The sequence below is a fragment of the Oncorhynchus keta genome, unplaced genomic scaffold (assembly GCF_023373465.1).
Source record: "Oncorhynchus keta strain PuntledgeMale-10-30-2019 unplaced genomic scaffold, Oket_V2 Un_contig_15443_pilon_pilon, whole genome shotgun sequence".
NCBI lineage: Eukaryota > Metazoa > Chordata > Actinopteri > Salmoniformes > Salmonidae > Oncorhynchus > Oncorhynchus keta.
The window spans coordinates 1-14,690 of record NW_026279320.1 but is presented as its reverse complement, the minus strand read 5'-3'; the positions used below and the strand labels follow the sequence as shown (position 1 = coordinate 14,690).

General features: G+C 52.7%; 1 protein-coding gene across 1 annotated transcript in view; it reads right to left on the bottom strand.

Moving 5' to 3' along the window:
* The window catches only part of LOC127918983 (son of sevenless homolog 2-like), a gene marked incomplete at its 3' end in the record, with an annotated part of 34,216 nt that extends 28,716 nt beyond the window's left edge, over positions 1–5,500 (bottom strand). The window contains exons 1-2 of the mRNA XM_052502309.1: positions 5,474–5,500; positions 2,519–2,623 (exon numbers count right to left, since the gene is read on the bottom strand). Of these exons, the coding sequence (XP_052358269.1) occupies positions 2,519–2,623; positions 5,474–5,500 (132 nt within the window). The remainder of the gene's footprint in view (positions 1–2,518; positions 2,624–5,473) is intronic.
* Positions 5,501–14,690: the final 9,190 nt, after the last annotated feature.

The window sequence follows — 14,690 nt, the reverse complement described above, 5'->3', positions numbered from 1 at the left end:
ACGCAGAGACAGAGCCAGCTAGACAGAGCCAGCTAGACGCAGAGACAGAGCCAGCTAGACGCAGAGACAGAGCCAGCCAGACGCAGAGACAGAGCCAGCCAGACGCAGAAGACATAGCCAGCTAGACGCAGAGACAGAGCCAGCTAGACGCAGAGACAGAGCCAGACGCAGAGACAGAGCCAGACACAGAGACAGAGCCAGCTAGACGCAGAAATTCAGAGCCAGCTAGACGCAGAGACAGAGCCAGCTAGACGCAGAGACAGAGCCAGCTAGACGCAGACAGAGACAGAGCCAGCTAGATGCAGAGACAGAGCCAGCTAGATGCAGAGACAGACCAGCTAGACGCAGAGACAGAGCCAGCCAGACGCAGAGAGAGCCAGCCAGACGCAGAGACAGAGCCAGCTAGACGCAGAGACAGAGCCAGACGCAGAGGACAGAGACAGCCAGACGCAGGGACAGACAGAGCCAGCTAGACGCAGAGACAGAGCCAGCTAGATGCAGAGACAGAGCCAGCTAGATGCAGAGACAGAGCCAGCTAGATGCAGAGACAGAGCCAGCTAGACGCAGAGACAGAGCCAGCTAGACGCAGAGACAGAGCCAGACGCCAGACAGAGCCAGCCAGACGCAGAGACAGAGCCAGCTAGATGCAGAGACAGAGCCAGCTAGACGCAGACACAGAGCCAGCCAGACGCAGAGACAGAGCCAGCTAGACGCAGAGACAGAGCCAGCTAGACGCAGACAGAGACAGAGCCAGCTAGACGCAGACAGAGACAGAGCCAGCTAGACGCAGAGACAGAGACAGAGCCAGCTAGACGCAGAGACAGAGCCAGCTAGACGCAGAGACAGAGCCAGCTAGACGCAGACAGAGCCAGAGCCAGCTAGACGCAGAGACAGAGCCAGCTAGGGACGCAGACAGAGCCAGAGCCAGCTAGGCGCAGAGGCACAGAGCCAGCTAGACGCAGACAGAGACAGAGCCAGCTAGACGCAGACAGAGACAGAGACAGCCAGACGCAGAGCCAGCTAGACGCAGAGCCAGCTAGACGCAGGACAGAGCCAGCTAGACGCAGAGACAGAGCCAGCTAGACGCAGAGCCAGCTAGACGCAGACAGAGACAGAGCCAGCTAGACGCAGAGACAGAGCCAGCTAGGCATGAACCAGAGCAGAGCCAGCTAGACGCAGACAGAGACAGAGACAGCCAGACGCAGAGCCAGCTAGACGCAGAGCCAGCTAGACGCAGAGACAGAGCCAGCTAGACGCAGAGACAGAGCCAGCTAGGCGCAGACAGAGACAGAGCCAGCTAGACGCAGAGACAGAGCCAGCTAGACGCAGACAGAGACAGAGACAGCCAGACGCAGAGCCAGCTAGATGCAGAGCCAGAGCCAGCTCGACGCAGAGCCAGCTCGACGCAGAGCCAGAGCCAGCTCGACGCAGAGCCAGAGCCAGCTCGACGCAGAGCCAGCTAGATGCAGAGCCAGAGCCAGCTCGACGCAGAGCCAGCTCGACGCAGAGCTCAGTTGGTAAGAGCATGGCGCTTGTAACGCCAGGGTAGTGGGTTCGATTCCCAAGACCACCCATCACGTAGAATGTATGCACACATGACTGTAAGTAAGCTTTGGATAAGCGTCTGCTAAATGGCATATATTATTATATTATTATAGAGCCAGAGCCAGCTCGACGCAGAGCCAGAGCCAGCTCGACGCAGAAACCAGAGCCAGCTCGACGCAGAGCCAGAGCCAGCTCGACGCAGAGCAGAGCCAGCTCGGCGCAGAGCAAACCAGCTCGGCGCAAAACCAGAAACCAGCTCGCGCAGAGCCAGAGCCAGCTCGACGCAGAGCAGAGCCAGCTCGCGCAGAGACAGAGTCAGCTCGACGCAGAGACAGAGTCAGCTAGAACGCAGAGACAGGGGAGTCAGCTAGACGCAGAGACAGAGTCAGCTAGACGCAGAGACAGAGTCAGCTCGACGCAGAGACAGAGTCAGCTCGACGCAGGACAGAGTCAGCTCGACGCAGAGACAGAGTCAGCTCGCGCAGACACAGAGTCAGCTCGACGCAGACACAGAATCAGCTCGGCGCAGACACAGAAGTCAGCTCGGCGGGACAGAGTCAGCTCGACGCAGAGACAGTCAGCTCGACGCAGAGACAGTCAGCTCGACGCAGAGACAGTCAGCTCGACGCAGAGACAGTCAGCTCGGCGCAGAGACAGAGCCAGCTAGACGCAGGGCAGAGTCAGCTAGACGCAGAGACAGAGCCAGCTAGAGCCAGAACCAGCTAGACGCAGAGACAGAGTCAGCTCGCGCAGACAGAGTCAGCTCGACGCAGAGACAGAGCCAGCTAGAGCCAGAACCAGCTAGACGCAGAGACAGAGCCAGCTAGACGCAGAGACAGAGCCAGCTAGACGCAGACAGCTAGACGCAGACAGCTAGACGCAGACAGAGACAGCTAGACGCAGACAGAGACAGCTAGACGCAGACAGAGACAGCTAGACGCCAGACAGACAGATGGTATGGTATGTTTCCTACCTTGTCTGCACACATGGACACCTTGATGTCTTGCTGGCTGATCTCATAGTGTCTGATGTTACCAACGTAGTTTCCTGCTAGCTTCAGGATGTCAGCTGATATGTACTCAGAACCGCCACGATGTAGAGGCAGACGTGGTAGTCTATCTTATAACCCAGCACCTCCTGTTGATGGGACAAACAGAAGGGGGTTTAGAGGAGAGAGAGAGGAGGTTTAGAGGGAGAGGTTTAGAGGGTTTAGAGGCAGACGTGGTAGTCTATCTTATAACCCAGCACCTCCTGTTGACGGGACAAACAGCAGGGGGTTAGAGGGAGAGTGGTAGTCTATCTTATAACCCAGCACCTCTGTTGATGGGACAAACAGAGAGGGGGGTTTAGAGGAGACGTGGTAGTCTATCTTATAACCCAGCACCTCCCTGTTGACGGGACAAACAGAGGAGGGGAGGTTTAGAGGAGAGAGGGGTTAGAGGGAGAGAGGGGGGGCTTAGAGGCAGACGTGGTAGTCTATCTTATAACCCAGCACCTCCTGTTGACGGGACAAACAGCAGGGGTTTAGAGGAGAGAGAGGAGGTTTAGAGGGAGAGAGAGTGGGTTTAGAGGAGAGAGAGAGGGGTTTAGAGGAGAGAGAGGGGGTTTTAGAGAGGGAGAGAGGGTTTAGAGGTAGTGATGAGAGGTTTAGAGGGAGAGAGAGAGAGGGGGTTTAGAGGGAGAAAAACAGAGAGGGGAGATTTAGGGGAGTTTAGAGGGAGAGAGAGGGGTTTAGAGGGAGAGAGAGAGGGGGTTTAGAGGAGAGAGAGAGGGGGTTTAGAGGTAGAGAGAGGGGTTTAGTCTAGGTCTCAGGGGAGTTTAGAGGTAGAGAGAGAGGGGGTTTAGAGGTAGAGAGAGAGAGAGGGGTTTAGAGGTAGAGGGGTTTAGAGGAGAGAGGGGTTTAGAGGTAGTGAGGAGGTTTAGAGGGGATAGAGGGGTTTAGAGGAGGAGGAGAGGAGGTTTAGAGGGATAGAAGAGGGTTTAGAGGAGAGAGAGATGGGGTTTAGAGGAGAGAGAGAGGGTTTAGAGGGAGAGAGAGGTTTAGAGGAGAGAGAGGGGTTTAGAGGGAGAGAGGGGTTTAGAGGAGAGAGAGGGTTTAGAGGGAGAGAGGGGGTTTAGAGGGAGAGAGGGGTTTAGAGGGAGAGAGAGGGGTTTAGAGGAGGAGAGGGTTTAGAGGTAGAGAGAGAGGGGGTTTAGAGGAGAGAGGAGAGGTTTAGAGGAGAGAGAGGAGAGGGGTTTAGAGGAGAGAGAGGAAGGTTTAGGGAGAGAGAGAGTTTTAGAGGCAGGAGAGAGGGTTTAGAGTATGGGGGAGAGAGAGAGAGAGGGTTTAGAGGTATGGGGAGAGAGAGAGAGAGGGTTTAGAGGTATGGGGGAGAGAGAGAGAGGGTTTAGAGGTATGGGGGGAGAGAGAGGGTTTAGAGGTATGGGGAGAGAGAGAGAGGGGTTTAGAGGTATGGGGAGAGAGAGAGAGAGGGTTTAGAGGTATGGGGAGAGAGAAGAGGTTTAAAGGTATGGGGAGAGAGAGAGAGAGGGTTAGAGGTATGGGGAGAGAGAGAGGGTTTAGGGTATGGGGAGAGAGAGAGAGGGTTTAGAGGTATGGGGAGAGAGAGAGGGTTTAGGGTATGGGGGAGAGAGAGAGAGAGGGTTTAGAGGTATGGGGAGAGAGAGAGAGAGGGTTTAGAGGTATAGAGAGAGAGAGAGGGTTTAGAGGTATGGGGGAGAGAGAGAGGGTTTAGAGGTATGGGGAGAGAGAGAGAGAGAGGGTTTAGAGGTATGGGGGAGAGAGAGAGAGGGTTTAGAGGTATGGGGGAGAGAGAGAGAGAGGGTTTAGAGGTATGGGGAGAGAGAGAGAGGGTTTAGAGGTATGGTGGAGAGAGAGAGAGGGGTTTAGAGGTATGGTGGGAGAGAGAAGAGAGAGAGAGGGTTTAGAGGTATGGTGGAGAGAGAGAGAGAGAGTAGAGGCATGGGGAGAGAGAGAGAGAGGGTTAGAGGTATGGAGAGAGAGAGAGAGAGAGGTTTAGAGGTATGAGAGAGAGAGAGAGGTTTAGAGGTATGGGGAGAGAGAGAGAGGGTTTAGAGGTATGGGGGAGAGAGAAGAGAGAGGGTTTAGAGGTATGGGGAGAGAGAGAGAGAGGTTTAGAGGTATGGGGAGAGAGAGAGAGAGAGGGTTTAGAGGTATGGGGAGAGAGAGAGAGAGAGGGTTTAGAGGTATGGGGAGAGAGAGAGAGAGAGAGAGTTTAGAGGTATAGGGGAGAGAGAGAGAGAGAGGGTTTAGAGGTATGGGGGAGAGAGAAGAGAGAGGTTTAGAGGTATGAGAGAGAGAGAGAGGTTAGAGGCATAGAGAGAGAGAGGGTTTAGAGGTATGAGGGAGAGTGAGAGAGAGGTTTAGAGGTATGAGGAGAGAGAGGGTTTAGAGGTAGGAGGGAGAGAGAGGGTTTAGAGGTAGGAGGGAGAGAGAGGGTTTAGAGGTATGAGGGAGAGAGAGGGTTTAGAGGTAAGGAGAGAGAGGGGGTTTAGAGGTAGGGGGAGAGGAGGTTTAGAGGTAGGGGGAGAGGAGAGAGGGGGTTTAGAGGTAGGGAGAGGAGAGAGCGGTTTAGAGGTAGGGAGAGAGGGGTTTAGAGATAGGGAGAGAGGAGAGAGAGGGTTTAGAGGTAGAGGGAGAGGAAGAGAGAGAGGGGGTTTAGAGGTAGGGGAGAGGAGAGAGAGGGTTTAGAGGTAGGGGAGAGGAGAGAGAGAGGGGGTTTAGAGGTAGGGGAGAGAGAGAGAGGGGGTTTAGAGGTAGGGGGAGAGGAGAGAGAGGGGCTTTAGAGGTAGGGGGAGGAGAGAGGGGTTTAGGAGGTAGGGGAGATCTTCATTCTAAATGTTTGTGTGATGCCAGTGCTACCAATGACTTATTTCTCATTTGAGCCCTGGGTAAGGGGATATGTACCTTGAGTAGAGGGTGCATCTTATCCATTAGGAGTTAGTAGGGGTTCCTCCTCTCCCTCTCTCGATGGCCGACTGGCCAGCTATGGCCCATTTATCTATGGGGGGTGGGAAGGTCTTCTGGACACGCTCCTCCACCGTCCTGTACAGAGCGCGGCTGGGCCACACACAGCATGTCAGAGCAGCTGCAGGATCAGCTCTCGATGTGCTCCAGAGCTCCTCCTTGGCTGACAGGGTGGGATGCACCTGCAGCTGCACCTGGAAGAGGCACAGAGGCACAGAGGGACAAACGTCAGAGACACAGAGGGACAAACGTCAGAGACGAGAGGGACAAACGTCAGAGACGCAGAGGGACAAACGTCAGAGACGCAGAGGGGACAAACGCCAGAGACGCAGAGGGACAAACGTCAGAGACGAGAGGGACAAAACGCCAGAGACGCAGAGGACAAACGTCAGAGACACAGAGGGACAAACGCTGTGAGACGCAGAGGGACAAACGTCAGAGACGCAGAGGGACAAACGTCAGAGACGCAGAGGGACAAACGTCAGAGACGAGGGACAAACGCCAGAGACGCAGAGGGACAAACGTCAGAGACGCAGAGGACAAAACGTCAGAGACGCAGAGGGACAAACGCCAGAGACGCAGAGGGACAAACGTCAGAGACGCAGAGGGACAAACGCAGAGACGCAGAGGGACAAACGTCAGAGACACAGAGGGACAAACGCCAGAGACACAGAGGGACAAACGCCAGAGACACAGAGGGACAACGCCAGAGACACAGAGGGACAAACGTCAGAGACACAGAGGGACAAACGTCAGAGACAAACGCAGAGACAGAGGGACAAACGCCAGAGACGCAGAGGGACAAAAAACGTCAGAGACGCAGAGGACAAACGCCAGAGACACAGAGGGACAAACGTCAGAGACACAGAGGGACAAACGTCAGAGACACAGAGGGACAAACGTCAGAGACGAGAGGGACAAACGGGATCTAATTCTCTCGGAGGAGGAGGAGGACCAGAGCCCTAGACCATGCCTCAGGACTACCTGGCCTGATGACTCCTTGCTGTCCCCAGTCCACCTGGCCGTGCTGCTGCCCAGTTTCAACTGTTCTGCCTGCGGCTGGGGAACCCTGACTGTTCACCGGACGTGCAATACCTGTCCCACTCTCTAGAGACAGCAGGAGCGGTAGAGATACTCTTAATGATCGGCTATGAAAAGCCAACTAACATTCGCTCCGGAGGTGCTGACTTGCTGCACTCGACAACCACTGTGATTATTATTATTTGACCCCGCTGGTCATTTATGAACATTTGAACATCTTGGCCACGTTCTGTTATAATCTCCACCCGGCACAGCCAGAAGAGGACTGGCCACCCTCATAGCCTGGTTCCTCTCTAGGTTTCTTCCTAGGTTTTGGCCTTTTTAGGAGTTTTTCCTAGCCACTGTGCTTCTACACCTGCATTGCTTGCTGTTTGGGGTTTTAGGCAGGCTCTTGTACAGCACTTTGAGATATCAGCTGATGTACGGACTTTATAAATACATTTGATTTGAGTTCACATAAAAAAAACATCCTTGTGATGTGAGGATTGTAAGGCAGTAGGCCCCCCATCAGTTCCTGTTACATAACATGTCAGTGATTCTGTCACTAGGCTACATCTCAGACACAACTAATGAAACTTCAACCTTGAGATGCCTAGAAGAGGGGCGTGTTTGCAGAAGCGGGGCCTAGAAGAGGCGGCTGTTGATAGAAAAGGGCCTAGAAGAGGGCGTTGATAGAAAGGGGCCTAGAAGAGGGTGTGTTGTAGAGAGGGCCTAGAAGAGGGGAGTGTTTGTAGAGGGGCCCAGAAGAGGGGCGTGTTGAGAAGGGGTCCCTAGAAGAGGGGCGTGTTGGTAGAAAGGGCCCTAGAAGAGGGGCAATGTTGGTAGAAAGGCCCAGAAGAGAGGGCGTGTTGATAGAAAGGGCCTAGAAGAGGGGCTGTTGACAGAAAGGAGCCCTAGAAAGAGGCGTGTTGATAGAAAGGGCCCTAGAAGAGGCGTGTTGGCAGAAAGGACCCAGAAGAGGGGTGTGTTGTAGAAAGGAGACTAGAAAGAGGCGTGTTAATTAGAAAAAGGGAGAGCCCTAGAAGATAAGGTGTTTATAGGGAGCCCAGAAGATAATGTGTTGGCAGAAATGTATCCAGAAGAGGGAGTGTTTGTAGAGAGGGACCCTAGAAGATAAATGTTAGTAGAAAGAGACCCAGGAAGAGTGGGACGTGTTAGTAGAAAGAGGCGTATTAGAAGAACCGAGGCGTGTTGGCAGAAAGGCCCAGAAGAGGCGTGCACAGCAGAAAGGGCCCTAGAAGATAATGTGTTGATGAAAGCCCTAGGAAGAGGGGCGTGTTGACAGAAAGGCCTAGAAGAGGGCGTGTTGACAGAAAGCCCTAGAAAAAGAGGGGCGTGTTGAGAAAGGGCCTAGAAGAAGGCGTGTTGACAGAAAAGACCCTAGAAGAGGGGCGTGTTAGTAGAGATAAACCTAGGAAGAGGTTTGTTGGCAGAAAGGGCCCTAGAAGAGGGCGTGTTTTAAGAAAGGGGCCTAGAAAGGGGCGTGTTTGTAGAGAGGAGCCAGAAGAGAGCGTGGTAGAGAGGCATTCAGAAGATAAGCGTGTTAGTAAAAGAACCTAGAAGAGCGTGTTTGTTGTAGAAAGGCCCAGAAGAGGGCGTGTTGTAGAAGGGAGCCTAGAAGAGGGCGTGTTGTAGAAAGGCCTAGAAGAGGGCGTGCTAACAGAGCCCTAGAAAATTAATGTTGAAGAGGGCCGGCGTGTTTGTAGAGAGGGCCCAGAAAGAGGGTGTGTTAGAGGAGGTCCAGAAGATGGGCTTGCCCAGAAAGAACCAGAAGAGTGTGTTTATAGATAAGGAGCCCTAGAAGACGTGTTTATAAGAGGGTCCTAGAAAAGAAGCGTGTTATGAGAAAGAACCCCAGAAAGGGCTTGCTAGCAAAAGATGGGTCCAGAAGATACTGAACATTGAGTAGAAAGGGCCTAGAAGATGTGTGTTGTAGAGAGACCCTAGAAGATAAGGAAGGGCCTAGGGTGATGTGTTAGAAAGGCCCAGAAGAGGGGTGTGTTAGTAGAGAGGGCCTAGAAGAGGGTGTGTTAGTAGAGAGGGACCCTAGAAGAGGCGTGTGTTGTAGAAAAGGACCTAAAGAAGAGGGCAAAGTTGAAAGGACCTAGAAGAGGGGTGTGTTGGTAGAAAGGACCTAGAAGAGGGTGTTGTTATGAAAGGACCTAGAAGAGGGGTGTGTTGTAGAGAGGGACCCAGAAGAGGGGTGTTATAGAGAGGGGCCCAGAAGAAGTGTTAGTGAGAGGGGCCTAGAAGAGGGGTGTTGGTAGAAAGGGACCTAGAAGAGGCGTGTTTGTGTAGAGAGGGGCCTAGAAGAGGGAGTGTTACAGAAAGGGGCCTAGAAGAGGGCGTGTTGTAGAAAGGGGCCTAGAAGAGGGCGTGTTGTAGAGGGGCCTAGAAAGAGCGTGTTGTAAGGGCAGAAAAAGAGGCGTGTTTGGTAGAGAGGGCCCAGAAGATGGGCTTGGTTCAGAGAGCCGATTCAGAAGATAAATGTTTAAAGATAAATGAGAAGAGGGCCACACTCAGGAGAGGGCCTAGGAAGAGGGGCTTGTCAAGAGTAAATTCAGAAGATAACGTGTCAAGAAAAATACCACTAAAGATAAGTGTATTGCAGAGAGGCAACCTAGAAGAGGGGTGTGTTTTAGAGAGGGCCTAGAAGAGGGCGTGTTTGTAGAGAGGGCCTAGAAGAGGGTGTGTTTTAGAGAGGGGCCTAGAAGAGAGGTGTGTTGTAGAGAGGGCCTAGAAGAGGGTGTGTTGTAGAGAGGGGCCTAGAAGAGGGTGTGTTGTAGAGAGGGGCCTAGAAGAGGGGTGTGTTGTAGAGAGGGGCCTAGAAGAGGGGTGTGTTGTAGAGAGGGGCCTAGAAGAGGGTGTGTTGGTAGAAAGGACCTAGAAGAGGGGCGTGTTGGTAGAAAGGAGCCTAGAAGAGGGGCGTGTTTGTAGAGGGAGCCTAGAAGAGGGTGTGTTTGTAGAGCGGGAGCCTATAAGAGGGCGTGTATGTAGAGAGGGCGTGTTTGTAGAGAGGCCTAGAAAGAGGGCGTGTTTGTAGAAAGGGGCCTAGAAGAGAGGCGTGTTTGTAGAAGGGGCCCAGAAGAGGTGTGTTGTCAGAGAGGAGCCTAGAAGAGGCGTGTTTGTCAGAGAAAGAGCCCTAGAAGAGGCGTGTATGTAGAGAGGGGCGTGTTTGTAGAGAGGGCCTAGAAGAGGGGCGTGTTTGTAGAAAGGGGCCTAGAAGAGGGGCGTGTTGTAGAGAGGGGCCTAGAAGAGGGGTGTGTTGTAGAGAGGGCCTAGAAGAGGGGTGTGTTTTAGAGAGGGCCTAGAAGAGGGGTGTGTTGTAGAGAGGGCCTAGAAGAGGGGTGTGTTGTAGAGAGGGGCCTAGAAGAGGGGTGTGTTGTAGAGAGGGGCCTAGAAGAGGCGTAGTGTTGTAGAGAGGGGCCTAGAAGAGGGGTGTGTTGGTAGAAAGGACCCTAGAAGAGGGGCGTGTTGGTAGAAAGGGGCCTAGAAGAGGGGCGTGTTGGTAGAAAGGGCCTAGAAGAGGGGTGTGTTGTAGAGAGGGGCCTAGAAGAGGGGTGTGTTGTAGAGAGGGGCCTAGAAGAGGGGTGTGTTGTAGAGAGGGGCCTAGAAGAGGGGTGTGTTGGTAGAAAGGGGCCTAGAAGAGGGGTGTGTTGTAGAGAGGGGCCTAGAAGAGGGCGTGTTGGTAGAAAGGGACCTAGAAGAGGGGCGTGTTGGTAGAAAGGCCTAGAAGAGGGGTGTGTTGGTAGAAAGGACCTAGAAGAGGGGCGTGTTGGTAGAAAGGGGCCTAGAAGAGGCGTGTGTTGTAGAGAGGGGCCTAGAAGAGGGTGTGTTGTAGAGAGGGGCCTAGAAGAGGGTGTGTTGTAGAGAGGGCCTAGAAGAGGGCGTGTTGGTAGAAAGGGGCCTAGAAGAGGGGTGTGTTGTAGAGAGGGGCCTAGAAGAGGGGCGTGTTGGTAGAAAGGAGCCTAGAAGAGGGTGTGTTGTAGAGAGGAGCCTAGAAGAGGGGTGTGTTGTAGAGAGGGGCCTAGAAGAGGGGTGTGTTGTAGAGAGGCCCAGAAGAGGGTGTGTTGTAGAGAGGGGCCTAGAAGAGGGGCGTGTTGGTAGAAAGGACCTAGAAGAGGGGCGTGTTGGTAGAAAGGGGCCTAGAAGAGGGTGTGTTGGTAGAAAGGGACCTAGAAGAGGGCGTGTTGGTAGAAAGGGGCCTAGAAGAAGGGTGTGTTGTAGAAAGGGGCCTAGAAGAGGGGTGTGGTCTGCCAAGTGAATCTGTGGGTGGAAACAGACTCCATCTCAGTCTGGTCGTCAGGAGGTGGTGTGGCCTATCACTGGAATGCAGTCTACTCTGTACAGATACTATTATGGGACTGGCAGTGTGCTAAACTGCTGTGAAGAGAGGGAAAACAAGCACACGGCTGTGGTGTTCACATGGTACTGATGGAATTACCCTGGCTAGTAAATAATAAATCCAGCTCTGATGACAAAACATGGCCCCGGGCCCAGCACCAGGAATGTGTGGCTGATTGACCAACGCGGCACCATAGACTCTGCCGGTCTGGGTGATAGTGACAGACAGGGCTCTATTAGATTCTGCTGGTCTGGGTGATAGTGACAGACAGGGCTCTATTAGATTCTGCCGGTCTGGGTGATAGGACAGACAGGATCTTATTAGATTCTGCCCGTCTGGGTGATAGTGACAGACAGGGCTCCTATTAGATTCTGCAGGTCTGGGTGATAGTGACAGACAGGGCTCTATTGGGTTCTGCCGGTCTGGGTGATAGTGACAGACAGGGCTCTGAGACTCTGCGGTCTGGGTGATAGTGACAGACAGGGCTCTACAGATTCTGCCGGTCTGGGTGATAGTGACAGACAGGGCTCTATTAGACTCTGCCGGTCTGGGTGATAGTGACAGACAGGGCCTGTTAGATTCTGCCCGTCTGGGTGATAGTGACAGGACGGGGCTCTATTAGATTCCTCTACAGTCAGTGATAAAGAACAGGGCTCTATTAGACTCTGCCGGTCTGGGGTGATAGTGACAGACAGGGCTCTCGCTTAGATTCTGCCTGTCTGGGTGATAGTGACAGACAGGGCTCTATTAGACTCTGCCGGTCTGGTGATAGTGACAGACAGGGCTCTATTAGATTCTGCCTGTCTGGGTGATAGTGACAGACAGGGCTCTATTAGATTCTGCCCGTCTGGGTGATAGTGACAGACAGGGCTCTATTAGATTCTGCCCGTCTGGGTGATAGTGACAGACAGGGCTCTATTAGATTCTGCCCGTCTGGGTGATAGTGACAGACAGGGCTCTATTAGGCTCATTAGATTCTGCCCGTCTGGGTGATAGTGACAGACAGGGCTCTATTAGATTCTGCCCGTCTGGGTGATAGTGACAGACAGGGCTCTATTAGATTCTGCCCGTCTGGGTGATAGTGACAGACAGGGCTCTATTAGATTCTGCCCGTCTGGGTGATAGTGACAGACAGGGCTCTATTAGATTCTGCCCGTCTGGGTGATAGTGACAGACAGGACTCTATTAGATTCTGCCGGTCTGGGTGATAGTGACAGACAGGGCTCTATTAGATTCTGCCGGTCTGGGTGATAGTGACAGACAGGGCTCTATTAGATTCTGCCCGTCTGGGTGATAGTGACAGACAGGGCTCTATTAGATTCTGCCTGTCTGGGTGATAGTGACAGACAGGGCTCTATTAGACTCTGCCGGTCTGGGTGATAGTGACAGACAGGGCTCTATTAGATTCTGCCGGTCTGGGTGATAGTGACAGACAGGGCTCTATTAGATTCTGCCGGTCTGGGTGATAGTGACAGACAGGGCTCTATTAGATTCTGCCCGTCTGGGTGATAGTGACAGACAGGGCTCTATTAGATTCTGCCCGTCTGGGTGATAGTGACAGACGGGGCTCTATTAGATTCTGCCCGTCTGGGTGATAGTGACAGACAGGGCTCTATTAGATTCTGCCGGTCTGGGTGATAGTGACAGACAGGGCTCTATTAGATTCTGCCGGTCTGGGTGATAGTGACAGACAGGGCTCTATTAGACTCTGCCGGTCTGGGTGATAGTGACAGACAGGGCTCTATTAGATTCTGCCCGTCTGGGTGATAGTGACAGACAGGGCTCTATTAGATTCTGCCGGTCTGGGTGATAGTGACAGACAGGGCTCTATTAGATTCTGCCCGTCTGGGTGATAGTGACAGACAGGGCTCTATTAGATTCTGCCCGTCTGGGTGATAGTGACAGACAGGGCTCTATTAGATTCTGCCCGTCTGGGTGATAGTGACAGACAGGGCTCTATTAGATTCTGCCCGTCTGGGTGATAGTGACAGACAGGGCTCTATTAGATTCTGCCGGTCTGGGTGATAGTGACAGACAGGGCTCTATTAGATTCTGCCGGTCTGGGTGATAGTGACAGACAGGGCTCTATTAGATTCTGCCCGTCTGGGTGATAGTGACAGACGGGGCTCTATTAGATTCTGCCCGTCTGGGTGATAGTGACAGACGGGGCTCTATTAGATTCTGCCCGTCTGGGTGATAGTGACAGACAGGGCTCTATTAGATTCTGCCCGTCTGGGTGATAGTGACAGACAGGGCTCTATTAGATTCTGCCGGTCTGGGTGATAGTGACAGACAGGGCTCTATTAGATTCTGCCCGTCTGGGTGATAGTGACAGACAGGGCTCTCTATTAGATTCTGCCGGTCTGGGTGATAGTGACAGACAGGGCTCTATTAGACTCTGCCCGTCTGGGTGATAGTGACAGACAGGGCTCTATTAGATTCTGCCGGTCTGGGTGATAGTGACAGACAGGGCTCTATTAGATTCTGCCGGTCTGGGTGATAGTGACAGACAGGGCTCTATTAGATTCTGCCGGTCTGGGTGATAGTGACAGACAGGGCTCTATTAGATTCTGCCCGTCTGGGTGATAGTGACAGACAGGGCTCTATTAGATTCTGCCGGTCTGGGTGATAGTGACAGACAGGGCTCTATTAGATTCTGCCGGTCTGGGTGATAGTGACAGACAGGGCTCTATTAGATTCTGCCCGTCTGGGTGATAGTGACAGACAGGGCTCTATTAGATTCTGCCCGTCTGGGTGATAGTGACAGACAGGGCTCTATTAGATTCTGCCGGTCTGGGTGATAGTGACAGACAGGGCTCTATTGGAGATTCTGCCGGTCTGGGTGATAGTGACAGACAGGGCTCTATTAGATTCTGCCCGTCTGGGTGATAGTGACAGACAGGGCTCTATTAGATTCTGCCGGTCTGGGTGATAGTGACAGACAGGGCTCTATTAGATTCTGCCCGTCTGGGTGATAGTGACAGACAGGGCTCTATTAGATTCTGCCCGTCTGGGTGATAGTGACAGACAGGGCTCTATTAGATTCTGCCCGGTCTGGGTGATAGTGACAGACAGGGCTCTATTAGATTCTGCCGGTCTGGGTGATAGTGACAGACAGGGCTCTATTAGATTCTGCCGGTCTGGGTGATAGTGACAGACAGGGCTCTATTAGATTCTGCCCGTCTGGGTGATAGTGACAGACAGGGCTCTATTAGATTCTGCCGGTCTGGGTGATAGTGACAGACAGGGCTCTATTAGATTCTGCCCGTCTGGGTGATAGTGACAGACAGGGCTCTATTAGATTCTGCCCGTCCGGGTGATAAAAAAACATGAATTAACCCATAGATCTTTACAGACAATTTGAATGACTTAATCTATTTAAGTTACCAGAAATGTTTCATTGCTCCATACACTACTATAGTACCGTTTCTACTTGGAATACACACAATCCTCTCTGCTTACGGTCACAATGTGCTCATCTGTTTAACCAAAGTCCAGAGAGACTAAATGGAAACTAAAGCCAAACCTCAAAATGGAACATGAAAATAGAAAAACAGAAGACAAAAATAAAACTTCTGCCTCAGATTCCACACGACACCATGCATTGTTAGGATTCTGAGTCACCACACAGAGAGACAGGAAGTACGGGGTTTCCTTTCCTAAAGCCTGGCTCCATTCACAAAACCCTACTGGTCCGCTTGTTAGTTTCATCCAGCCAACAAGTGCTCGCTGTCCCACAGACAGGAAGAGGCGGTAGAGGGAGAAGACACA